The 27,626-nt window shown below is 42.1% G+C and overlaps 1 protein-coding gene across 1 annotated transcript in view; it reads right to left on the bottom strand.

Annotated features, from left to right (window-relative positions):
- The window catches only part of LOC132399058 (cytohesin-3), a 117,437-nt gene extending 105,622 nt beyond the window's left edge, over window positions 1–11,815 (bottom strand). The window contains exon 1 of the mRNA XM_059978986.1: window positions 11,663–11,815. Coding sequence (XP_059834969.1) covers window positions 11,663–11,693 — 31 coding nt within the window. The 5' untranslated portion in view covers window positions 11,694–11,815. The remainder of the gene's footprint in view (window positions 1–11,662) is intronic.
- Window positions 11,816–27,626: the final 15,811 nt, after the last annotated feature.

Here is a 27,626-nt window from a genome sequence, read left to right as displayed (position 1 = left end):
AAATGATATACTGAAACTTGAAATAACTTGTCACCAAGACAGTCAGCTGTTTGACTGTCTACCTGTACCCACACTTCACATGCATTTTGAATTATATTCTATTAACTTATTTGTGGTAATATTTTGTTTTATGTACTGTGTGGGTGCACATGACATTAAACTTGAACTTGGTCTATAAATCTGCATGGGTGGTAATTGTCACTCCATACAAAGTACCAAATCTGTCACATGTTAAATACAATAGACTGTAGATGCAATGCATCATATATCAAGGCATAATAGTTACCAGAAATAAAATCACAATCTATGTAACATCATTGTTATTCTGAAGCTTTTCTCCTCCTCATTAAACAAGCAGCACTAAATCTCTTGATACTTAAAACACAAAAGGGTTTGTGCAAGTGCACAAACATACCAATTAAAAGCTTGAATACGTCGCTAAGTCTTCAAGCATGCTCCACCTTTTACTAAACTGTTTCCTCCAGGCTCTAAGGAAGAAAATTTCAAAGACTCACCACCCCCAAAGAAACCAGTGTATCTCATCTTTTTTTTAAAATGGGAAAGCCCACTGCTCTACACCCATGACTTCATGGCTACACATAGCTCAAGTGCCATCTATAAAATTACAGATAATACAACCATTGTTGTATCAGATGGTGATGAGGTTCAGGAGGGAGATATCCCAGCTAGTTAAGTGGTGTCGCAGCCACTCAACATCCGTAAGACCAAAGAATGGATTGTGGACTTCAGAAAGGGTAAGATGTGGTGGACACACACCAGTCTTCATAAAGGCACCAGAAGTAGAGAGAGTGAGCACTTTCAAGCTCCAGGGTGTTAATATCTCCGAGGGCATAACCTGGACCCCACATATCGATGCAGCTATAAAGAACGCAAGACAGTGGCTGTATTTTGTTAGGTGTTTGAGGAGATTTGGTATGTCACCTAAAACACTCGCAGAAGTCTACAGATGAACCATAGAGAACATTTGAACTGGCTGCATCACAGTCTGGTATGAGGTAGGAAGGCTAATGCACAGGATTGAAGTTGCACAGAGTTGTAAAATTAATTGCATCATGGGCACTAACTTTTATCTAAGACATCTTCAAGGACTGGTGCCTCAAAAGTCATTAAGGACCCCCACCACCCAGGACAAGCCCTCTTCTCATTGCTACCATCAAGAAGTTGGCACAGAAGCCTGAAGGCACACACTCAACAATTCAGGAACAGCTTCTTCCCCTTTGCCATCCAATTTCTGAATGGACATTGGACCACGAACACTATCGAACTACTTTTTATTTCTATTTTTTGCTTATTTAATTAAACTATATACACACGCATACACACAGTAATTTTTTTCCTATATATTGTGTATTGCATTGTACTGCTGCCACAAAATTAACAAATTTCATGACATATGCCAGTGATACAAATCCTGATTCTGATCTTTATAGTGACACCTCATTCTAAGAAATTTTGGAAATACTCTAATAATAGATGCAGCACAGCCTGTTAAGTAACACTAAAAGTTTCTGATTTGAGACCTTTCGGTTCAGATAAATGGTCTCCGAGCTGAAATATCACCTCCTCACCCTAGATTCTGCCATAATCTTCTCCACATCCAGTCTCCCAGGAACCCTCACAACCTTACATGCTTCAGTCAAATTGTTGTTGTATTCTGGGAATGCCACGTTGACACTGGAATGTATGGCGATGTTTGCAGGCAGCCCGCAGCACATCCTTAGCTTGTGTTGTTTGTTAACGCAAATGATACATTTCACTGTTTGTATCGACATGATCTTCTCCCTTTGACAGCTACAAGAGAAATGCAGAGAGCAAAGACAACTACTCTACGTCGCTTTCACTGACCTCACGAAGGCCTTCCACCTTGTGAGCAGAGACAGCCTGTTCAAAATCCTCGCCAGGACTGGTTGTCCCCCAAGGATCCTCAGGATAGTTCAGTCGTTCCACACAGACATGAAGGGCATCGTTCAGTTTGACGGCTCTTCTTCAGAGGCCTTCAACATCCGCAGTGGTGTGAAACAGGACTGTGTTCTTACCCCCACCCTGTTCGGCAGCTTCTTCGCAGCCTTTGGAACATCAGCTGATGGTGTCTACCTTCACACCAGATTGGATGGGAGGCTATTCAGTCTGTCCTGGCTGAGGGTGAAAACCAAGGTTTGTGAAGTACTCATCAGGGACATGTTCTCTGCAGACGATGCGGCATTGGCAACACACTCTGAAGAGCAACTGCAACGCCTCATGGACAGCCTCATGAGCCTGCCAGGACTTCAGCTTGACCATCAGCCTGAAGAAGACCAATATGTTGGGCCAAGGCATTGAGCACCCCCCTGCCATTACCATGAACAACTACGAGCTGGAGGTAGTTCACGAGTTTACATACCTTGGCTCCACCATCACAGACAGTCTCTCCCTCGACCCCGAGATCAACAGACGGATTGTTCGAGCAGCCTCAACATTCGCCAGGCTGACAAAGAGTGTCTAGAAGAACAGAAAGCTGACAATGCACACCAAGGTTGCAGTCTACCGGGCCTGCGTCCTCAGCACACTGCTTTACTGCAGCAAGACCTGGAGCCTCTACTCCAGACAAGAGCAACGTCTCAACGTCTTCCACCTTCACAGCCTAAGACGCATCCTGGACATCAAGTGGATTGATCGACCTCACAAACAATGAGGTCCTAGCCTGCACCCAGATACCCAGCCTCTTCACCCTGCTCCAACAACCCCGTCTCCGCTGGCTGGGCCATGTACACCGCACATCAGACAGGAGGATCCCAAAAGACCTGCTGTACGGGGAACTAGCCTCTGGCAAGAGAACACAAGGGCGGCCCCATCTTCGTTTCAAAGATGTCTGCAAGAGAGACATGAAGTCACTGAACGTAAACGTCAAGAAGTAGGAGGACATTGCAAGTGATCACTCTCACTGGAGGCTGGAACTACGCAGAGGTCTAAAAAGAGGAGAAGAGAAGCTGAGGCTTGCTGCTGAAGAAAAGCGCACTTGCCAAAAAAACAGCACCAGGACAACACCAGAGGACAGCGCCTTCAAGTGCAGTCGCTGCTGCTGAGACTGTCACTCCCGTGTGGGCATCCACAGCCACAACAGACGTTGCTCTACCAACATAGACTGAAGTAAGGCTTTCCAGGCGCAGATCCATGGTCTCACGAGACTAACAGATGCCACCATACCATACGTGTGAAAAATAGATACAAATCAAGTCTCTTTTCACTCTTCTAAACTCTATCAGAGGGCACATCTATCCAATCTTTCTTTACAGGTCAAATAAACATCTGAACCACTTCTAAGGCATTTATATCCTTCATTAAATAAGGAAACCAACAATGCACACAGTACTCTAAATACGGTCTCAGAAACGCCCAATATAAATGAGTCATAATTCCCCATTTTTGTCTACAATAAATTATATAAATGATAAATTACTAGCTGGACCCACGCACCAGACTTTTATGAATCATGTGCCAGAAAGAATCACTCACAATTTACATAATGTGATTCTTATTTTTTAAATTTTATTACTTAGCAATACAGCATGGTAAAAGACACTTCTCACCCAATGAGCCCATGCTGCCTAATTACACTCAAGTCAACAACTAATCTACTAACCGGTACGTCTTTGGAATGTATGAGGAAACCGAAGCACCTGGAGGAAACCCACACAGTCAAGGGGAGAATGTACAAGCTCCTTAGAGACAACTGCAGGAATTGAACTTAAGTCACTGGGGTTGTAATACACTGCTATACCACCTTACTGTTATATCTCCTCTCATCCCTAACTTCAGTTTCTCCAACAGAAAATGGATATTATAGTTAAATGATTCCTCAAGGGCAAACATATACACAAATATAGGCAAATCAAAGCACAAATCTCCAATTCCAGTTACCTGCACTGAACTATTTCTCCTTCACAGATCCCACTTCAAACCACCCATACCATAGAGAAACACAGCATTTATTATATACTAACTGATAATTTTCAATGAGTCCAAGTCCACCAGAGGCAGAAGAAAGCAGCCTGTTCTGGGATTAGAAGACTATATGATCGTGGGTGGGAGGGAGGAATGGGGTTTGTTTTGCTGTTGTTGTTTTGTTGCTTGTTGTGCTGTTCTGCTGAACATTGTGGGCATGTTATGTTGGCACCAGAATGTGTGGCAATACTTGCAGGCTGCACCCAGCACATCCTTGATGGTAGTTAATGGAAACAACACATTTCACTTTGTTTTCATAAGGCCAAAAGACACAGGAGCAGAATTAGGCCACTCAGCCCATCGAGTCAGCTCCACCATTCCATCACGCCTGATCCCGGATGTACATGTGATAAATAAACTTGAATCAAAGTTAACCTAGGCTCTCGAACCAGAGGGGCTAACTACACTCACCCCAACACTGAACCTTCAGCCCAATTGGTCCATGCCAACCAAGATGCCCCACTCAAGTTAGTCCCATATGCCAACATTTGCCCCCTTATCCAAGAGGATGTGCAGGAAATGAGAAGATCCAGAGGAAGTTCACCGAATGACCCCAGGAATGAAAGGGTTAACATATTTGGAATGTTTGAGGGTTCTGGGCCTGTACTCGCTGGAGTTTAGAAGAATCTCATTGAAATTTATTGAATACTGAGTGGCCTAGAAAGATAGATAGATAGATATATATTATATTAATTCCAAAGGAAATTACAGTGCCACAGTAGAAGTACAAGTGCACAGATATACAAAAATTAGAAGAGTGGAGGAGGAGAGGATGTTTCCTATAGTAGGGGAGTCTATTATTAGAGGACACAACCTCAGAATACAAAGATGTCCCTTTAGAACAGAGATGAGGAGCAATGTTCTCAGTATTTTTTTGTATTTGCAGTTTATCTTTTACACATTGGTTGTTAGTCTTTTTCATTGATTCTATTATATTTCTTTGTTCCTAATTATGTCCCATCTGTTTGAACATCCCTAACTATGGGTAAAGCATTTATCACTTTCTTTCTCTCACCCTCTTTCTCTACCCCTGCCACACTGCACCCCAAATTTCAACTCTGAGAATAATCCCAGTCAGTTGAATAGATCTGTAATGATCCAAACTTATACTAGACATTTCTGAGGTTCAAATCCAGGCTATTTCCTTCCACCTGCAAAATACATTTTGTAATGTCTGTTGGCTAAATTTCCCACTTCAAGAGGAAAGACTCAATTCTCAAGCAACAAGTGTTACAAGTGTTCAATGTGGTTACTTTCCCCAAGTAGTAAGGCTGATCAACACCCCACCCACCCCCATAACCACTACGTTATCATTTCCTCTTAGTCACCTTATACATAGACACTCCTGTCACTTGATGGACATACTATCAATCTATATATCCATACAAGCTAGCTTGTGTATTTTTATTTATTTTTTTAATTATTGTGTTCTGTATCTTATAGGGTTTTGTTTTTAAATGCATCGGATTTAGAAAAACAATTATTTTGCTCTCTTTTACACTTGTGTACTGGAAATTACATTAAACAATCTTGAACACTTCCTTACAGTGAAAACTGACTAGTTTCAGAGAATTCTTTAGAAATATTTCCTTACAACAAAAAGAAACATTCAGGGAATTAAAGCAGGAATCAGAATACAATGCAGGTAGCACAAAGCTGCTGACAAGAGAAGCAAAAAAACATGAAAAAAATTACTGTACCTTACAAAAAAGACAATTGTAGAGGCAGGGAAAATTACATTTCCAGTCATGGGAACTATTTTTTACATCTACTCAGGAAAAATAAGATGACAACCTATAGGAAAAGTCTTGTCAGGGTTAGCCAACTGTATTCCCAGCATACTGAGTTGCCGGCCTACACTACCCTAGCCTGCAAATACTTCTGCTGAGACTATTCTGAAAAAAGAAACAGATTGTATATGAGAGGAAGGGTGCAAATAAGAATGCCATAACCATTTATCAGACAAAAAGAATGTGACTGAGCTCTACTGAAAACAATTTGAAGAGGGTATTGAGTATTACTGCAACTGAGGGGGCGATGAACACAAATTAAAGTGTCTAATAATTTATTTCTAAGGGGAATTTATTACGAAGGCTGTCTTAGCAACTATATTACATATGCAAACCACCCCATGTTTCCAAAGATTAATAAAGTAACCAGTCAACATTCAAAAAGCAATACATTCCAGCATATGCAGCCTCTTGTTCCTCAATCATAAGATCTTAAGACATTGGAGCTGAATTAGGTCACTTGGTCCATTGATTCTGCGCTGCCATTCAATCTCAATTCCATTCTCCTGCCTTCTCCCCCTAACCTTTGATGTCATTACTAATCAAGAAACTATCAACCTCCGCTTTAAATAAACCCAATGACTTGGCCCCTACAGCCATCTGTGACAATGAATTCCAGATTCACCAACCTCTGGCAAAATAAATACTTCCTCTACTCATTTCTAAAGGAACATACTTCTATTCTGAGGCTGTGCCCTCTTGTCCTAGGCTCTCCCACTAGAGGAAACATCCTCTCTATGTTCACTCCACCTAGGCCTTTCAATATTCGGTAGGTTTCAATACAACCAGTCAACATTAACAGGAGTCTGCCGCCTGAAACATATTACTCTTCAGTGAATAATACCTCAGGATTCTTCCTTGGAAGATTATGGCAATGCAGAAAGATGATGGAGTAAAATATCCTCATCAGATGCCAGAGGCTAGAGTATTACAAAAGTCAGAATCAGGTTTACTATCACTGGAATATGTCATGAAATTTGTTGTGAGGGTCAACAAAACTAAAAGCAAGTGAGATTAGGTACAGGGGAAAAATCTACAATGACAGAAGAGGCACGGTGTAGAGAGCAACAGTACAGTTTTTGTAACATCAATGACCATCCGGGAAAGTTGTTCAAACCCTACCAACCATGTCTGGAGAAGCATGGAAGGCAGTAAACTATAGCAAGATCAAACAGCTTAAACCTTCTGCCAAGATTACATTGTCATCCTCCTGGATTCTCACAAAAATATACTCAGTGGCCACTTTATTAAATATACCTGCTCATTAATGCAAATATCTAATAGGCCAACCATCTGGTAGCAACTCAATCCATAAAAGGATGAAGACGTGGTCAAGAGGTTCATCTATTGTTCAGTCTCAGCATTAGAAAGGGAAAGAACTGTGATCTAAGTGACTTTGACCGTGGAATGATTGCCAGTGCCAGACAATGTGATTTGAGTATCTCAAACTGCTGATCTATTGGGATTTTCTTGCACAAAAGTCTCTAGAATTTACAGAGAATAGTGTGAAAAACAACAAACATCCAGTGAACAGAAGTTCTGCGGATAAAAATGCCTTGTTAATGCGAGAAGTCAGAAGAGAATGCCAATGCTCAAAAAAAAATCTGGCATTATAACGGTGTGGTGTGCTGAAGAGCATCTCTGAATGCACAACACATCAATGCTTCAAGTGGATGGGCTACAACAGCAAACACTGAGTTCCACTGATGTACCAAATAAAGTGGCCACTGAGTGTACTGTAGTTACTCTATGAAAAGAAAAACAATGAATGTTTGAAGGCTTCAGGAATGCAGATTAAAATAGAAAACAGATAGCTGGACACACTGCCCCTGTCTACTGGCACAAATACAGCAAATAATTGGCAAAGACCTGCTAAATATCCATAGAACAATGAATATCAGAGATACATCATAAATGTTAACAATGTGATTGTTTTAACTGACACAGGAATGATGGACAACCTAGTTTCCAGTGCTAAATCCTCCAGCAGTTCAAGCAATTCATCCAATTTTAAGTAATTTTAAATTGATGATAAAATAATGTTATGTCTACTCTGAACAAAATTCTATTTTAAAATGTTTTCACTGAGATTGTGTCAAGTTAGATATTGTTAGAGTAATGATCAAATAGACATCAGTCTACAGCAGGGGTTCCCAACCATGCACCCCTACCATTAACCCAGGGGTCTGTTGACCACAGGTTGAGAACCCTGGTCTACATAAAATGATGGATACAACCCAGTCCATTATAGACACAGCCATCCCTGCCATTGATCACATTTACATGGAGCACTGACACAAGAAAGCAGCATCCATCATCAGGGACGACCACCACCATGCTCTCTTCTCGCTGCTACCAGCGGGCAGGAGATACAGGAGCCTTACAACACTAGGTTCAGGAACAATTATTACACTAAAACCATCAAGCTCTTGAACCAATGTGGATAACTTCACTCAGCACAACTTGGACTTGATTCTATAATCTACAGACTCACTTTCATGGACTTTTTACAACTCGTATTCTTGATTTTTAAAATTTGCATAATTTACTTTCTTTTACACATTATCTGTCAATCTTTTTATGTATAATAATGTTTATTGTATTTCTTTATTTTCCTGCAAGAAAATGAATCTCAGGGTAACAAATACTTACTTTGATAATAAATTTGACTTTGACCAGCCTCCCAGTTTGAGGTGGTGATTGGTGGTGGGGGGTGGAACAGAAAAATTTTGATCCTCCCACTGTATTTAATTGGTTCTCTCAAACTATGTTATGTTTAAATTTAGAAAAAATTAGAAGTGGTACTTTTGAGACTTCTATTAAATTTGAAAAGTTATGGAGACCATTTATTCAACATTTTCATATGATGTAATATGACCCTGTGCCAAGTTCATTTGATTTCCCAGCTTTTAGCTTATGTATTTTGAGAGGACCGGAAGTGATGGCATTGATGAATACTTATTTTTGTGAGATATTATAAACAGCCCCCCTTTTTTTTCCTTCTCTTTTTTTTGTTTCTTTTTTTATTACTTATTAGTTATAGTTATTAGATTAGCTAGTTTTGCATTATAAAAATTTTTTTTTGTTTTTTTTTCTTTCCTTTTTCTGTTTTCTTTATACTATACATTATGAAATATTTAGATTTACTATGTCCATACATATATCTTATGGCTTAGGTCTTGGTAAACTCATATATATTGTAACTATTATGTATGTTTTTTTTTCATATGTGATGGAATGTGTATGTTGGTAATTTCTTTATCAATATATCATTTGTATTCTGTCCATATTACTAATACTAATAAAAAGATTTAGAAAGAAAGAAAGAAAAATTAGCCAAAAGGTCGCATTATTAAGCAGTGACCCTGCTGGAAGTGGAGATCAGAAGGTAACTAAATTAGATAATTAAAATAAATAATTGTTTGATATTCCCTTAGTTTTCACATCGGAGAAGCACTATTGGGTAAACTTGTGACACCCAATAGTTTAATGGCACAGTAGAACGTAGAAGAGTACAGCACAGGAACAGGCCCTTCTGCCCACAATGTTGTGCCGATCCAATTAAATTAATAATCAAATTACTAACTAATCTCTTCTGCCTACACAACGTCCTCATCCTTCCGTCATCCTCACATTCATGTGCCTATCTAAATGTCATTTAAAAGTCCCTAATGTATCTGCCTCTATCACTACGTCAGTCAGTGTACTTCAGGCACCCACCACTCTCTGTGTAAAAGACCTGCCCCTCACATCTCCTTTGAAATTACCCCCTCTCAGCTTAAATGCTTGCCCCTTGGTATCAGACATTACAACCCTGGAAAACCCTTAGTAGCGAAAATTGACAATACCAACCCCCTTCCCACTCCCAACAGATGCTGCTGGACTGGCTAACTTGTTCCAGATTGTTTTTCAAGACACACTGCAGTATCGTACGCTCAATACTAACGATGCCTAGTTGAACTGATCAATCAAGTTGCATTAAAACACACCCTCTCTGTCTCCCTCTCCCTGTACAGTGAAACAGACCACAACCACAGCTGAGACCGAAATGTGTAACCTGTTGTATTACACAACTCTAGGCACCAGAGGTTCACGCACTTCCATCATTTGCAAGTCAAAGAGATCAAAATGAAAATAACCCCGTTCTCCAACCTATAGGAGAAAGGGGTTAAACAGGGGTGGAGAAAGAACATATCAAATTTAATTCTGCAAATAACACCTCTAAAACTATCCTCTCGATGCATAAAAAAATATGGTAATTAAATAACAGCAGGTTACAAAGACATACACAAGTCTGTGATACATGCAAGATTAATGCACATTAGCACTGCTGAATTCATGTCACTAGTAACAAGTTTGTTATTCAGAGGCACTGACATAAACAGTCTAATCACAACCACTGCTGCCCTCACCACCCTCAGTGATGTGGAGCCTGTTACTGTTTCTGCGGAAGAAGACCGACACAAATACACAACCCCATCCAAATGCTCTGTCCCCACCCTTTGTCACCGGAGGGACTGAGGAATAGGACACAAAACCATTCCTCAGTTTTGGAAGCATGGAAGGGGAATGAGGAACCCTCGAGATTTCCCACCCCTCACCATCATTCACACCCCCAACCTCAACATGGTCCCCTTCTCGCTCACACCCCCACCCACAGGATGACAGCCCTCATACATCTCCTCCTCCTCAACCCCATCCCTCTTATTTCCCGACCCTCGCACTACTCTTCCTCCTTAGCCTCCAACACCCCTCATATCCACCCTCTCCCCCTCACAACTCTTCCTCACTCCCATCACCCTGATGCTCCTCACACTGATCACCTCACACCCCCACCTCCCACTCATCAGTCTGATCCCTCTCAGTCTCACTCACCTCACCCAGATCACCACTCACTTCCTTCCACTCAACCCCTCAGCCGAATCACAACCACTCAGTCTGATCCCCTCTCCCCACCTCTCAGTCTGATCCCCCTCACTCCACTCCCCTCCCCTCAGTCTGAACCCCTCCCTCCCTTCCCCTCAGTCTGATCCCCCTCACTCCCCTCAGAGTCTGATCCCACTCACTCCCCTCCCCAGTCTGATCCCCGTCACTCCCCTCCCCTGTCTGAACCCCTCCCTCCCTTCCCAGTCTGATCCCCCTCACTCTCCTCAGCTCAGTCTGATCCCCGTCACTCCCCTCCCAGTCTGATCCCCCCTCCCTCCCTTCCCCTCAGTCTGATCCCCCCTCCCTTCCCCTCAGTCTGATCCCCCCTCCCTTCCCCTCAGTCTGATCCCCCTCCCTCCCTTCCCCTCAGTCTGATCCCCCTCACTCTCCTCAGCTCAGTCTGATCCCCGTCACTCCCCTCCCCTCAGTCTGATCTCCCTCACTCCCCTCCCCTCAGTCTGATCCCCCCTCCCTCCCTTCCCCTCAGTCTGATCCCCCCTCCCTTCCCTTCAGTCTGATCCCCGTCACTCCCCTCCCCTCAGTCTGATCTCCCTCACTCCCCTCCCCTCAGTCTGATCCCCCCTCCCTCCCTTCCCCTCAGACTGATCCCCCCTCCCTTCCCCTCAGTCTGATCCCCCCTCCCTCCCTTCCCCTCAGTCTGATCCCCCTCACTCTCCTCAGCTCAGTCTGATCCCCGTCACTCCCCTCCCCTCAGTCTGATCTCCCTCACTCCCCTCCCCTCAGTCTGATCCCCACTCCCTCCCTTCCCCTCAGTCTGATCCCCCCTCCCTTCCCCTCAGTCTGATCCCCCCTCCCTGCCTTCCCCTCAGTCTGATCGCCTTCACTCCCAAGCCTCACTCAGCCTGATTACTTCACCCCCGCCGTCGTTACCATCACCTCCTACTCCTACTCCTCCTCCTCCCTCAGGCGGCCCTGAACCTTACCCGGCGGATCCTCCTCCATTCTCGACACCATGGCGAAAGAGAGCGGGGTCCGGAGGGTACCGCTGACCAGCGAGCTTGAACCGGAGCTCCGAGCAGACCGCCCAAGTCAGCCCGTGTGTGTAAGTGCGCGCGCCGCTCACGGCTGCGAGCACGGGCGGGGGAGCTGCCGACGTCACCGGGTCACGTGGCGCGACCGGCTGTCCGCCCTGGAGCGGGTGGGCGCGGCATCCGATCGTCAATAACAACAACGGCGACCGAAGCGTGGTCTCCGCTTCATTCGCCTTCGGGGCCGCCTTAACTTCAGGCGGCGTTTCCATACATTTTGTCGAGCGGAGACGGCTTCCGCACAGTAAGATCTCGCGTTTGGTCATACTCATCACAGACACCGGCTCGAGAGCTAAACTCATAGGTGAGAGAAATAATAATAACTCAGTCTGATTACTTACACAGGCACAATCAAGTGGCAAACTTCATCAAAATCCTGCTCTAAAATACAAACTCACTAAAGAACTCGTACCTTGCTATAAATACAAACGTGACCCAGTTTTAGAGTCAGAGAACCACCAGTTATATTTCGACTGATCCATTATTACAGATAGGACAATCCAGAGAGGAAATTGAAAGACTATGGAAGATGAACAGAGAATACATTGCCCCAGTAGTAATATCTACAACTGGTATTATCTGAAAGTCACTACACAATAGCATTAAATAATTAGAGCTACACAACAATATTTATGTAAACCTCCAGAAAGCCACAATGCCAACCACCCCTAGAATAGTTCCAAAGTTATTAGCAATTGAGAAATAATTGTGCTTGGCTATGGCTGCATCTGATTAGGTTTTACCAGCTTGAGCTGAGAAAAATAATAAATATAACTTATTTATAGAGCACTTTTCGTAAGACAAAGTAGTTCAAGTGTTTTTCTATGGGATAAAGTACAGACAAAAATAATTTTTAAAAATTAATAATAAGGAAGAAGATGATTAAGTCGAATGGGTATATGAGGGAAAACACTTAAGTGAATGTAGAACACAGATAGGGTGAATGCACTCATTACTTTTCCCAGAGTTTGTTAATCAAGAACTTGATATGTTTAAAATGGGGGGGGGGGGGAGACTATTACTAATCAAGAACCTATCTACCTCCACTTTAGATGTAAGACCATAAGACATAGAAACAAGTTAGGCCATTTGGCCCAAAAAGTCTGCTCTGCAATTCCTCCATGGCTGGTTTATTATCCATCTCAACCCTTTTCTCATGACTTTTAATAAGGGCTATTTCTAATCAAGAACCTATCGACTTCTTGATTATGTGTTCCAAATGACTAGGCCTCCACAGCTGTCTGAGGCAAGGAATTTCTCAGATTCACCACCCTCTGGCTAAAGATATTTCTGTCTCATCTCTGTTCTGAGCACCAGTGCCCCACAAGGCTGTGTACTCAGCCCCCTGCTGTACTCACTGTACACCCATGATTGTGTAGGCAAGTTTCCATCGAACTCAATATATAAGTTTGCTGATGACACCACAATTGTAGGCCGAATCTTGGGTAATGATGAGTTGGAGTACCGAGAGGAAATTAAGAACCTGGTGGCATGGTGCGAAGACAATAACCTATCCCTCAACATCAGCAAGACGAAGGAATTGGTTGTTGACTTCAGAAGGAGTAGCGGACCACACGACCCCATCTACATCAGTGCTGTGCAGGTGGAACAGGTCAAAAGCTTTAAGTTCCTCGGTGTGAATATCACAAATGACCTGACTTGGTCTAACCAAGCAGAGACCACTGCCAAGAAGGCCCACCAGCGCCTTTACTTCCTGAGAAAGCTGAAGAAATTTGGCCTGTCCCCTGAAACCCTCACTAATTTTTATAGAAGCACCGTAGAAAGCATTCTTCTAGGGTGCATCACAACCTGGTATGGAAGTTGTCCTGTCCAAGACCGGAAGAAGCTGCAGAAGATCATGAACATAGCCCAGCACATCACACAAACCAATCTTCCATCCTTGGACTCACTTTACACCGCACGCTGTCAGAGCAGTGCTGCCAGAATAATCAAGGACACGACCCATCCAGCCAACATACTTTTTGTTCCTCTTCCCTCTGGGAGAAGGTTCAGGAGCTTGAAGATTCATATGGCCAGATTTGGGAACAGCTTCTTTCCAACTGTGATAAGACTGCTGAACGGATCATGACCGTGATCTGGGCCGTACCTTCCAAATATCTGGACCTGACGTTCACTACCTTACTTTCCCTTTTCTATTTTCTAACTATGATTTATAATTTAAATTTTTATTATATTTATTTCGATTTGTACTCCAGGGAGCACAAAGCGCAGAATCAAATATCGCTGTGATGATTGTATGCTCTAGTATCAATTGTTTGGTGACAATAAAGTAAAGTTCTAAAGGGATGTTCTCTTCTGAGGCTGTGCTCTCTGGTCCTAGGTTCTCCCACCATTGGAAACATCCTCTGCACATTGGATTGAATTGAATTTCGGTTTACTGTCATTTAGAAAACACAACTGCAATGCAGTTAAAAAATGAAACAACGTTCCTCCAGAATGATATCACAAAAGCACACAACAAAACAGACTACACCGGAAAATCCACATAACGTTTGGCAATCCCCAATCCAGAGTCCGGAGAGGCTGCTGCGTATTAATATCATGCTACCATCTTAGCACATTCCCTGGAAAGGAGCTCCAAACCCACCAGACACACCAAGTCAGGAGACCAATTCTACCACCCAACAAACCAAAAACTAAAGCTACAAGACCTACACAAAACCACATAGTTACAACAGTGCAAACAATACCATAACTGATAAAAAATAACAGACCATGGGCACAGTAAAAATAGTCCAAAGGTGTTAAAAGACTATAAGTTTGATAGAAACCACCACACAGTTTCCACAAGTCCTCAGGGTCCCGATAGACTCGTCATCCCACACAGGCGGCAGAAGGGAATACCCCCGCTATGGACTTACACAGCACCGCTGGACTCAGCCTCGTATACGCAGCACACAAAGCACCCCAACCGCAGCGGACTCCAAATCAGTCGAACCTCCAAGCCTCTGACCATCCTCTCCGGCACTGCCTCTCTGAGCACCATCCTCTGCCGAGCGCACTACAATGCCCCCACCGCCGGCCACCAGCAATGCAACCCCGAGGACTGGGGGCCTGTTCTTCCCAGCAAAGACCTGGACCTCACAACAGCAGCAGCAATGAAGAAGGCCTTCCTGGAGATTTCCAGTTGTTCTTTCATGCTCCCACATCCATTTTTTATCAGATTAGTCTTGTGCACGGCACCCCACTTGACAAATAACAGATATCAACTCCGGAGAGGCCACTGCAAACTGCGTCACGCTGCCATCTTGAATCCATTCTATCTAGGCCTTTCATCATTTAAGAGGTTGAAATGAGATCCACTGTCATTCTTCTGAACCGCAGCGAGTACAAATCCAGAACCATTAAACACTCTTAATAGGTTAATCTTTTCATTTCTGGGAATCTGGTTCCAGTCCAATGCCAGCACATCCCTTCTTAGATATGAGGCCCGAAACTGCTCACAGTACTCCAAATGTGGTCAGACCAAAGCCTTATAAAGTCTCAGCATTACATCCTCCCAAGCATCACAAACATTCATTAAAGTATCCTCAACTGAGATAACTAGATCAGTGGACTTAGAAAAGCAGATTTTCTTCCCTGAAAGACGGTAGTGAATCAGTTTTTTTTTAAAACAACAGGGCAATTATCTCTTGATCACTACTATCTGGAGATGTTAACTTAAATGAGTTTATGTTCCCAGGCTATTATTATGGGATTAAACTCATGGATGTGAATCAATGACACTTGTCTAATAAAGATTGGTTTTATTTATCACGTGTACTTCAAAACATGCAGAGAAGTGCATCATTTGCATCAACAAACAAGGCATTCCGAATTGGTGCTGGTAGCAACCCACAAGTGCCGCCATGCTTCCGACATGGACATAAGATGTCCACAACTTATTAACTCTTACTAATTTGTTGGGTGGTGGAGTGGAGAAACATCTTTACCAAAGGAGATTAAGGCACCCCTTCCCTCCGCTAGCCTACAGTTCTCCCTTAGGCAAGGTGTAGCACCTGCTTAACCACCCCCACCCCACTCAGGGTCACGTGAAGCCATGGGAGCAGGTGGTGGATGGTCGTATGAGCAGCTGGTGCATATCACAAATTATGTGACCACTGACACCAGGTAGACAATCTCTGAAGAGTATTGATCATGGCTGGGGTCACCTGTCTTGTAAAGGCACTGCTCAGAAGAAGGCAATGGCAAACCACTTCTGTAGAAAAATTTGCCAAGAACAATCATGGTCATAGATGATGATCACACACGTCATATGACACGGCATATAATGATGATGAAGACTAATCCATATATCTTTGGAACTTCAGAGGAAACCCACATGGTCATGGGGAGAACATACAAGCTCTTTGCAGACAGCAGCGAGAATTGAACCCTGATTGCTAGCACTGTAAAGCATTTCTCCCAAAGTTAATCCAGCAATTTAACCATTTGTTACCACTGAGAACATAAAATTTATGTGCTGCTTGGTATGATGGTAGAGGCAGATACCTTAGCAATTTTTAAGAGGTGTTTAGATGAATGTGAGGGGAATGGAAGAAGATATGGACATTGTGTAGGCAGAAGAAATTAGGTTAGTTTGCCATTTGATTACTTCAAGGAGCAATGCCTCAAAAAGGCGACATCCATCATTAAGGACCCCCATCACCCAGGACATGCCTTGTTTTCATTGCTGCCATCAGGGAGGAGCTACAGAAGCCTGAAGGTATACACCAAACGATTCAGGAGCAGCATCTTCCCCACTATCATCCAATTTCTGAATGGACGTTGAACCCATGAAGACTACCACACTACTTTTTTATTTTTTTCTTTCTATTTTTGCACTAATTTGATTAAACTATTTTTCATAATAACAGTAAAACATGAGGAGGAGCTTAGGAGAATCATGATGCCTAATGGCAACTACTTTGCTTGCATCTTCAGAAACAGCTCTATTTCTATCTTTGATATTTTTCTCTTTCAGGGTTCTTTTGAAGACCCTGACCTGGAGTTACATGTGGACCTTGGTTCTTTGTGGGAATGGAACCCACTACTGAGGTCTCACGACTGGCCATTATTCAATACACCTAGAAGACTGGCGCACCTTCAGGGCTCTGGGATTTCATGGCTCTGGAGGCAGGTGGTGCTGCTGCAGAAAACTGGTGTGTCATGGGAGACGGGAGATCGAAAGCAGCAAGCTGGCTACCCAGAGACCCGAGAGCTCGGAAGAAGTGACGCAACAGACTTTTAACATTGTAAATCAGTGAGTTGTTTGTTACGTCTGCCCTCTCGCTGAGAAATAGGGACACCTCTTTTTCCCTTATTAGGGAGAGAGAGAGCCTGTGGGATGTCAAATTACCAGGTTAACAGGTAGTCTCTGCAAGTCTGTGTCTTTATGGAAGCTTTGCTGCATGCTTGAGTGCTTGGTGAGGGGGCACCAATGCTTTTTTGCTGGTGGGGGAGCAGAGGGTCATTGCTTTGCTGCTGCTTAAGCGTGGCTGGGGGGAGCTGGTGGGGGCTTTGGGATTCTAACATTTAACTGGCATGCGTTCTTTGGAACACTTACGTTTTCATGGATGTTTGCAAAGAAAAACAATTTCAGGATGTATATTGTATACATTTCTCTGACAACATGAATTACAATAAATATATACATATACTGTACACACACACAGACACTATAGTTTGTGGGGGGTTTTTTACTATTATTATGGATTGCATTGTACTGCTGCTGCAAAGACAACAAATTTCATGACATATGCTTGTGATACTAAACATGATACTAATTATTTAATTGGTTTAGCACAACATTGTGAAACGAAGGTCCTGTTCCATGTTCTGTAGTCTATGAAATTTGCTACAACAGGGAATGTTTGAAACAAAGACTATAGTTGTATTTGACGGAAGGCTGCATGAACGTATGTAGAGAAGTATGTAGGGAAGAGGGAGTTACACAGAAAGACTTAGATGAGAAGTGAGAGGAGTTCAGGAGAATCATAAGCACTAGCTTAAAACATTGCAACTTAAGTGGCCATGGCTACATCCTATTGTTTAATTTTAAAACTCAAGTGCTTGGAATGAAATTTGAACCACAAGCTCATCATGAGAAGACAAAAGGGTTACCACAGATTGCCACTAAGTTGCAGGTGACAAATTTATAGCCCAAGGTAATTACATCAGCAGAGAGATTTTTTTTACTACAGAAGAGTGATTATCTTACAAAATTTAACACCAAACCATATCTTGTTCTGGAATCCTGAAATTGTAAGAGGTGAAAGCTATAGGAACATGGGGCTGTGGGGCTAAAGATGGTTAAGGGTACAGGTGGGGTGAGGTCATGTAGAGATTTATGAATACAGATGAAAATCAAAATGCAATAAAAATAAAATGAGATTGAATGCAAGTGCAAAGACAGTACATAAATAGGAGTAGGTATAAATTAGGACATAATGTATATCTAACAACTTTATTAGATGCACAGTGGTTGCATCATGGCCTGGTATGGAAACACCAATGCCCATGAATGGAAAAGCATACAAAAGGTGGTGGATACAGAGAAGTCATCACAGGAAAAGCACTCCTCACCACTGAGCACATTTAAAAGGAGCATCCATCATCAAGGATCCCCACCATCCAGATCATGCTCTCTTCTTGCTGCTGTCATTAGGAAGGAGGTGCCAGAGCCTTATGTCCCACACCACCGGGTTCAGGAACAGTTATTACACCTTAATCATCAGGCTCCTGAACCAGTGTAGATAACTTCACTCACTTCAACTCTGAACTGATTCCACAACCTATGGACTCACTTTCAAAGACTCGACAGTTCAAATTCTATATATTATTTATTTACTTTGCTTTTATTGTTATTTATTTTGTTTAGTACAGATTTTGATTTTCTTTGTTTTACTGTGAATGCCTGCAAGAAAATGAACTTTGGGGTAGTATATGGTGACAGGTAGATGGAGGGGACAGTAATGGAGTAGTTAGGGTAATAATGGAAAGTGGAATAAGAGGGTGTGGCCAGGTGAAGTTCAAAAGATAAAGGTTTCAGCAACAGATGAATTGAGATTGAGGTGGATTCGGGTGAAATCACAGAAGTAGACTTGGTGTTTTCAAGGATGTTTGTTCTAAAACTGTAACTTTCAGAAAGATGACAAGGAAAGAGATGGAATAAAACAGAAAAGCAAAGGAACAGCAGCAGGACAGACAGTGTTTGTGGAAGAGTCAAGTTGAGGGCAGAGTATAGCAAATGAGGTAGTTCAGCCAGAATATTGATGAATGCTGAGAATCCTTGAAAATCCAGATATCCTAATATTGTTCCTAATTCAAGGACACCTTCAAACAGTGATGCCTCAAGAAGGCGGCATCAATTATTAAGGACCCTCACATGCCCCTTCTCATTCTACCATCAGAGAGGAAGTAAAGGAGCCTGAAAACACATACTCAACATTTTAATAACAGCTTCTTCCCCGATGCCATTAGATTTCTGAATGGTCCATGAACATGACCTCACTATTTTGCTCTCTTTTTCCACTACTTATTTATTTTTGTATATATAGTTCTTATTGAAACTTGGAGTAAATTTTTAATATATTACATTGCAGCGCTGTCACAAATCCACAAGTTTCAAGATTCAAGATTGTTTAATCTCATTTTCTGTACACAAGTGTAAGGAGAACAAAATAATTGATACTCTGGATCCAACGCAGCCCAAAAAAAGCATAAAAATATAAAACACAATAATAATAATTTTTAAAAGACATGTATATAAATACATTATCTTATACACATAGATTGATTGTATGTCCATAAAGAGATGGTATCTGTACATACGATGACTGACGGGAAATAATAAAGTAGCAGTGGAACATACAGAAACATACTCAGAGATCATTTTCTTTGGTACCTCCTGTATCTAATAAAGTGACCACTGAGTGTATTTTCTGTATCAAATCAACAGTTCAGACAGAATGCTCAGCAGAGAGACAGTGAGGCTGCCAAAGCATAGACAAGAACTCCAGTTCCAGACAGGAAATAAGATTAAGTTAAAGGAAACTTAAGCCTCTTTTTTTTAGAAATTTCAGATTCAATCAGTGGGCCTCACATATCTTATGTATATAAGCATATGGCTCTGCAAGCTTGCTGTACCATTCAATAAAATTATGTCTGATTTGATCTTAATCTTAATTTCATTTTACTGCCTGTTCGTCAAACATCTTAATGTGCTACAGTCCAAAAGTCTTCTTAGCCTTGGAAACATCCTCCTCAACTCTGAGGCAGGAAATTCAGAAGCATTACAATCCTTTGACAGAAGGAATTCCTCTTCATCTTTGTGGACTGTAAGGATGTAATGCTTGAGACTTCATAAGGCATTGGTCAGACCACACTTGGAGCAGTTCTGGGCCCCTTATCTAAGAAAATGTGTGCTGGCATAAGAGAGGGTCGAGTGGAAGGTTAAAAGGTTCATTTTTATTATCAAAGTATGTATACAGAATACAACTCTGAGATTTGTTTTCTCCAGATAGCCATAAAAAGCAGAAAATCCATAGTAGTTGAAAGAAAAAAAACATTAATCCCCCCCCCACACACAAAAAGAAAAAAGAAAACTAAAACTCACAAACCCCAACCCCATCCTGAACCAGCATGGATAGCTTCACTCACCTCAACTCTGAACTGATTCCACAACCTATGGATTCACTTTCAAGGACTGAATAATTCATGTTCTCTGTATTATTTATTTACTTTGCTTTTATTATTAATTACTTTGTTTTGTGCAGGTTATAATTTTCTTTGTTTTACTGTGAATATCTGCAAGAAAATGAACTTCAGAGTAGTATATGGTGACAAGTAGATGGAAGGTAGAGTAATGGAGTAGTAAGGGTGGTTATGGAGAGTGGAATAAGAGAGTGTGGCCAGGAGAGCTTTGAAAGATAAGGGTTTCAGCAATAGATGAATTGAGATTGACGTGGACTCAGGCAACAAGAACATCAAACTCCAAACCCTCAGACCACCAATCAATAACAAGAAAAAAAACAGAGGAATGAAATAGGCCAATATGAAATACAGTTAGTTTGAACTACAATCCAATCCATAAATCTCAGAGTTCTGATAACATTTCTAAGGGCATTGACTGAAACCCAGCAGCCTCTCTAAGGGAAGCTCCTCCTACCCAGCGACCTCTCCATGGGAAGGGCCTCAAACCCAGTGGTCTCTCTGAGGGAAGTGCCTTGAGTATCTATGGTAGCTCGTGCATGGGATCAGGGTCCTTCCCAGAATGATTCTGGGAATTAATGGGTTAAAGTGTGAGGACCATTTGACGGCTCTGGGTCTGTATTCACTGGAGTTTAGAAGAATGAGGGAGGACTTCATTGAAACTTAACTAATATTGAAAGGCCTAGACAGTGTGGATGTGGAAAGAATGTTTCCTCTAGTGGAGGAATCCAGGACCAGAGGGCACAGCCTCAAAATAGAGGGATGTCCACTTAGAACAGAGATAAGGAGGAATTTTGTTCACTCAAGGGTGGTGAATCTGAAATTCATTGCCACAGATGGCTATGGAGACCAAGTCTTTGGGTATGTTTAAAGCGGAGGTTGATAGGTTCTTGATTAACCAGGGTGTCAAAGGTTACAGGGAGAATGGTGTTGAGAGGGATAATAAATCAGCCATGATGAAATAGCAAAGCAGACTTGAAGGGCTGAATGGCCTAATATCTGCTCCAATGTCTTATGGACTGAGACTTCTAGATTCTCCCCCTTTCTATCAGCTCCTTTGGAATATTTCAATGTGATTGGTTCTTGTTCTTGTTAGCTCCAACAAGTTAAGGCCCAGTTTCTAATAATACAACAATAGGAACTTCATTAGAAGTGAAAATATCGTTTTCACGTATGTACATGTAAAGAGGGTTTCTTCTTTTTGTTAACTAGCAGGAATGCTAATTTACTGATAACGAGAATGGTATTCCTTTGTAAACCAAATGGGGATTAATGTTCTTTCTTCTGAGTCTGTAAGCTTTTGTTGACGGGTTTTTGGGCAGATCGACGCGAGGGGGTCGAGAGAGAGGACGCAATGCTCTAAGCTGGGCGAGGATCGGACCCCAAAGGGGGGTCCGAGGCCGGGAGATTCTCCGAGGGGGGAGGGGATGAAGCTAGATGTGCTTGGTTGACCACTCGGAGGGTCCTGAGCTGTTTGGAGAGTCGAGGAGTTCGGAGGGGAGCGAATGGTGGCCAGAAGACTTCAGTAATTGAGCTCCAACGGTTGTGCACGAAGTGGTTTGGACTTTGATAAGTTTGGCGCCTTTTCTTTAATTTTCTCTTCATATATACTGTATCGTTATTAATCACTTAGTTATAGTAACCTTTATAAATTGTACTCATTTAATCGCATATGGTGTACTGTCTGGTTTTGGGCGAGGCGGGGACATCACACAGCATCCACACCAGCTGATTACCCAGTTTGGCGGGGCCGAAGGCTGCTCCCCCTAGACGAGAACGAGCTGAGCGAGCCTGAGGCGACCCAGGGGGTTACATACATCTGCAGACTGAAATTATCAAGATCCAGGTCAATGTGTCCACATTTAAAGATACCCTTCATATTTCACATGCACATCAAAACATACAGTGAAATGTGTCGTTTGAGTCAGATCAAATCAGCAAAGATTGGCCAGGGCAGCCTACAAATGTCATCAAGCTTCCAGCAGCAACATTACATGCTCAAAACTCACCAACCCTAACCCATGTGTCTTTGGAGGGTGGGAGGAATCCAAACTCCTTATAGGCAGCAGTGGGAATTGAACCCACCGTTCAATCACTAGCACTGTAATGTGATGTATTGACTACTACACTACCTTGCCACATAGGGCAGACTTGCCTAATACACCTCATTCTTGCCCTGTACAGTTCTCTTTCATCCACATTTGTCTCCCGTTCCAAATCCTTATGAACTCTCTAATATGAAAAAAATCTGGCCCCTAACACTGTTCACTTATGCTATTCATCCTGACCCTACTTAATGCATAAAATTATACAAGTACACCCATCAACATCACACACTGATTAGCTGGTATGCACTTAAAGGTCTTAGGAATGATTTTTTGTTGTCAGTTTGTATTTGTCTTAAAGTAAATTGTGCTTTTCTTTGACATATTTACTCTAAGATATTAAGTGAAATACTATTCCTTTTGCCCTTGTGTTTAGAGAATACGGTTACTGCCTTTATAGAATCAAACCCATTGAAATAGAATAAAGGACAAACCAACAGTAGATTCCGTGTTGCAAATTAGACTTCCCAACTGTATAAATAGTCACCATCTGTCCTTTGATCTAACAAGTTAGACTGTAGGAGTTGACTTAGTTGACGATGCGGGAAACAGTATTTACCAATTAAAACAGATAAGTAGTATAAAAACAGCTGGATCTGTTTTAGTTTTCCAATATGTTTTTATTCATAGAGCTTCTAAAATGGGATTCTTGTGTTTAACCCAGCTTTTCCTCAGCCAAGCAATCTTTCCTGCGAAGATCTCTCTGCAAGGTCACTGAGTTCAAAAGTGAGGTTATGTTGCAACTATATAAAACTCTGGTTAAGTCACATCTGGGGTATTGCTTACGTTTCTGGTCACTCCACTGTAGGAAAGATGTTGAGGCTTTGGAGAGGATGCAGAAGAGGTCTATCAGGATGCTGCCTGGTTTAGATCGCACGTGCTATCATGAAAGGCTGGATAAACTTGGTATGTTTTCTCTGGAGTATCGGAGGCTAAGGGGAGATCTGATGGAGGTTTACAAGGTTATGAGAGGCATAGATAGAGTGGACAGAGAGTATATGTTTCCCAGGGTAGGATTGTCTAATACCAGAGGGCATGCATTGAAGGTGAGAGGGATTTTTTACTCAGTGATTTGTGGATGCTTGGAATGAACTGCCTGGTATAGCGGTAGAGGCAAATACATTAGAGGCTTTTAAGAGACATTTGGATAGGCACATGGATTTAAGGAGGATGGAGGGATATGGACATGGTGTAGGTAGGAGGGACTGGTGTTTGGGTGCTTTTTGATTTGCTTTTTAACTGGCTCAGCACACCATTGTGGGCCGAATGGCCTGTTCCTGTGCTGTACTGTTCTGTGTTCTATGTTAACCATTTTCACTAAAACCAGACTTGTAACTCAGGAGACTGGTGAATACAGAGTCTCAGCCCAAAACGTTGACTACTCGTTTCCCTGGATGCTGCCCGACCTGCTGAGTTTCTCCAGCTTGTTGTACATGGTGAATACAGGTGTGGCAAGAAGGAGATGCAGGAGACTGCAGATGGAGGAAGTCAGCAGGTCAGGCAGCAACTGTGAAGCCAGAGGGATGGGTGATGTTTTGGGTCGAGAATCTGAATCAGGTCTGAGCAGTATCTGAAAAAAGACATTGAACTTAGAACACGTACAATACTACAGGCCCTTTTCCCCCAGAATATTTTGCCAAGTTTTTAACCTACTCCAAGATCAGCCTAAACCTTACCTCTCACATCACCCTCCATTTTTCCTCCATCCATGTGCCTATCTAAGAGTCTCTTAAATGTCCCTAATGTTAGCCTCTTCATATTAGCTATTTTCACTCTGGAAAGATGTCTCTGGCTGTCCACTCAAACTATGCTTCTTATGCAGCTCTATCAAGTCACCCCCCATCCTCTTTCATTCCAAAGAGGAATGCTCTAGCTCACTCATATGACATGCTCTCTAATCCAGGCACTATCCTGGTAAATCTCCTCTGCACCCTCTCTAAAGCATCATTCCCATAATGAAGTGACCAGAACTGCACAAAATATTCCAAGTGTGGTCTAACCAGCATTTTATAAAGCTGAAACATTACCTTGAGGCTCTTGAACTCCATCCCTTGATTAATGATGCCCAACATACTGTATGCCTTCTTTACCACCCTCTCAATTTGTGCAGTAACTTAGAGAGATCTATGGATGTGGCCCCAAGATCTCTTTCTTCCTCCACAGTGCTATGCCTTTACATATAGTGGGATCTTGCTGTGCAGAAATAGGCTGCCATTTTCTCAGACAACAATACTGACTAGACTTTAAAAGGCACCTCATTGTTAGTCTTGGAAGGCCTGAGGTAATTCAAGGTACTATGGAAATATAAGGTTATATTTTAAACTGCACACTGACAGAACTTGGCAGCTGTGTTGGAAAGGTATTTTTAGCAATATTGTTTATTTAGAATACAGGGCATAGTGAATTTGGATTCTGTCCAACCAGTTGCAATCAGCTGCTTTCAAAAGCTTAATCTGGAGTTTGCCCATACACTGATTCCTGAGATTGCCCACTATATCTACAGTGCCAAATTAACACTCAGTTTGCACTTTTTTAGATACACCTGAACACCTGCTCATTAATGCAAATATCTAATCAGTCAATCTTGTGGCAGCAACTCAATGCATAAAAGCATGTAGACCTGGTCAAGAGGTTCAGTTGTTTTTCAGACCAAACATCAGAATGGTAAATAAAGGTGATCTAAATTACTTTGACTGAGGAATAATTGTTGGTGCCAGATAGGGTGGTTTGAGTATCTCAGAGTCTGCTGATCTCCTGGGATTTTCGTGCACAACAGTTTCTAGACTTTACAGAGAATAGTGCAAAGGAAACAAAAAAAATAGTGAGCAGTCCTGCAGGCAAAAATGCCTTGTTAATGAGAGATCAGAGGAGAATGGTCAGACAAGAAGGCAACAGTAACTCAATAACCATACATTAGAACAGTGGTGTGCAGAAGAACTTCGCTGAATGCACAACACATCGATCCTTGAAGTGGATGGGCTTCAGCAGCAGAAGACCACGAACACACACACAGTGGCCACTTTATTAGGTACAGAAGGTACACAATAAAACGCCCACTGAGTGTTTTTAGGACTTGAATTTTACAGGCTTCATTTTTGGCTCAGATCCTGATCCCAAGCATTTTTCAGTACTATCAATATTTGGCAAATTGGATATGTTCAGTAAATAAATGAAATTTTGGTTCGACAATAAATTGCAACAAATTAGTAATGACAATATACATTTCTTGCATAACACACTCTGTCCATTGCCACCTGTATTTCTAACTATGTGTTCCCCATTGCATTCCTGACTGGCAGTTTCCATTATGTATACACACATAAGTGAAATTGGTCAGGACTTTGACATGATATCTACACTTTGAAAGCCATACTAACCAAGCAGAATGCACAGCTGATGTTATAAAATGTATCATTAGCAGCAAAAAAAAGGCAAGACTTTGGGTGCAAACACAAGGAAATCTGCAGATGCTGGAAATTCAAACAACAACACACACAAAATGCTGGTAGAACACAGCAGGCTAGGCAGCATCTATAGGGAGAAGCACTATCGACGTTTCAGGCCGAGACCCTTCATCTCAGCCCGAAATGTCGACAATGTTTCTCCCTATAGATGCTGCCTAGCCTGCTGTGTTCTACCAGCATTTTGTGTGTGTTGTTGCAAGACTTTGGGTGTTTTTTTTTCATTTATTATTGATACAAACCAAAACCATCCCTCCAGAGACCAGACCAGGCATTACTGTCTGGTGTGGAGGGGCCAATGCAAAGGATCAGAAAAAGTTGTAGAGGGCTGTAGACTCAGCCAGCTCCATCGTGGGTACTTGCCTCCCCTGAGAGTGGGACATCTTCAAAAGGTGATGCATTAAGAAGACAGGATCCTTCATGAGGAACCATAACCATTCAGTACTTACCCTCTTCTCATTACTACCGTCAGAGAGTAGTAATTTAAACGTTACAGGAGCTTTGAGATACACACTGAACATTTTAAAAACAGCTTCATCCCCTCTGCCATGAAATTTCTGAACTGTCCATGAACACAACCACGCTACTTTGCTCTCTCTCTTTGCACTACTTATTAATTTGTTAGACACGGTTCTTATTGAAACTCTTTAAATCTCTTCTTAAAACTGTTCATTGTTTCCTTTTCTGATCCCTTGATGAGGACTGGTATGTGTTTCCTCAACTTCCCCTTCCTGAAATCTGCAATCAATTCCTTGACAGGGAGAGAGCAAACCCACCTAACACTCACCTTGAGTCACTAAACACTACCCAGAGACCTCACCATGAGCTTGTGTTCATCTGCAATGCCTTTAAAGCATAATAGTTGCTTAGGACATAGACTTGTAGAACGAAAGAAGCAGTTCCTTATTTGGCAATGGTGATCAACATCAAGGATTTGAAAATTCATGGAATGTGGGTTTTACTGAAAAGAAAATATAGTGGATTTTGATTAATTGGGACACATCGGGACCAGTACATTTGGACGCAATTAAGCACCTGCCCCAGTTAGCCAGTGTTTCATGGAAATAGTTAAAAAGGTATAAAAAATGCAAACTACCATTTAACTTAATAAATGATGTATTTAAATAAAATACAGAACAAGTTAGACCACTACAGATACTACTACATTACTATACATCAGTTCATAACATTTATCAACAGAGGTGATAATGGCTCATGTTAAATCTTTTCCTGGCATCTTGGCAAGGGTCTGAAATTTTTTAAATCAAAATAAAAGCAAAATTATCAGAAATCATTGCCAGTTGAATCAGTGCCCGTCGCCCCAAATGGATAACATAACACAAGCACATGCAACTGATGTTATTTAAAAGCTGTTTGCTCTAAGCATGGTGTAGTGTCTAAAGGCCACACCAATGTATGCAACTGACAGTAGTTAGAAACTGTTTAGCAGCAGTATCCTGCCCCAATTAAGCAGCACAGTGTCTCAAATAAACGAAGGGAATCCCAGCTATTTTCTTAATTAGATTTTGTTCTTTTAAGAGTTGACCAAATAGCAGAAATTAGCCAATGGCTCAATTAACT

This window comes from Hypanus sabinus, chromosome 9 (assembly GCF_030144855.1).
Source record: "Hypanus sabinus isolate sHypSab1 chromosome 9, sHypSab1.hap1, whole genome shotgun sequence".
Classification (NCBI taxonomy): Eukaryota; Metazoa; Chordata; class Chondrichthyes; order Myliobatiformes; family Dasyatidae; genus Hypanus; species Hypanus sabinus.
This window is presented reverse-complemented; position numbering and strand designations above follow the sequence as displayed.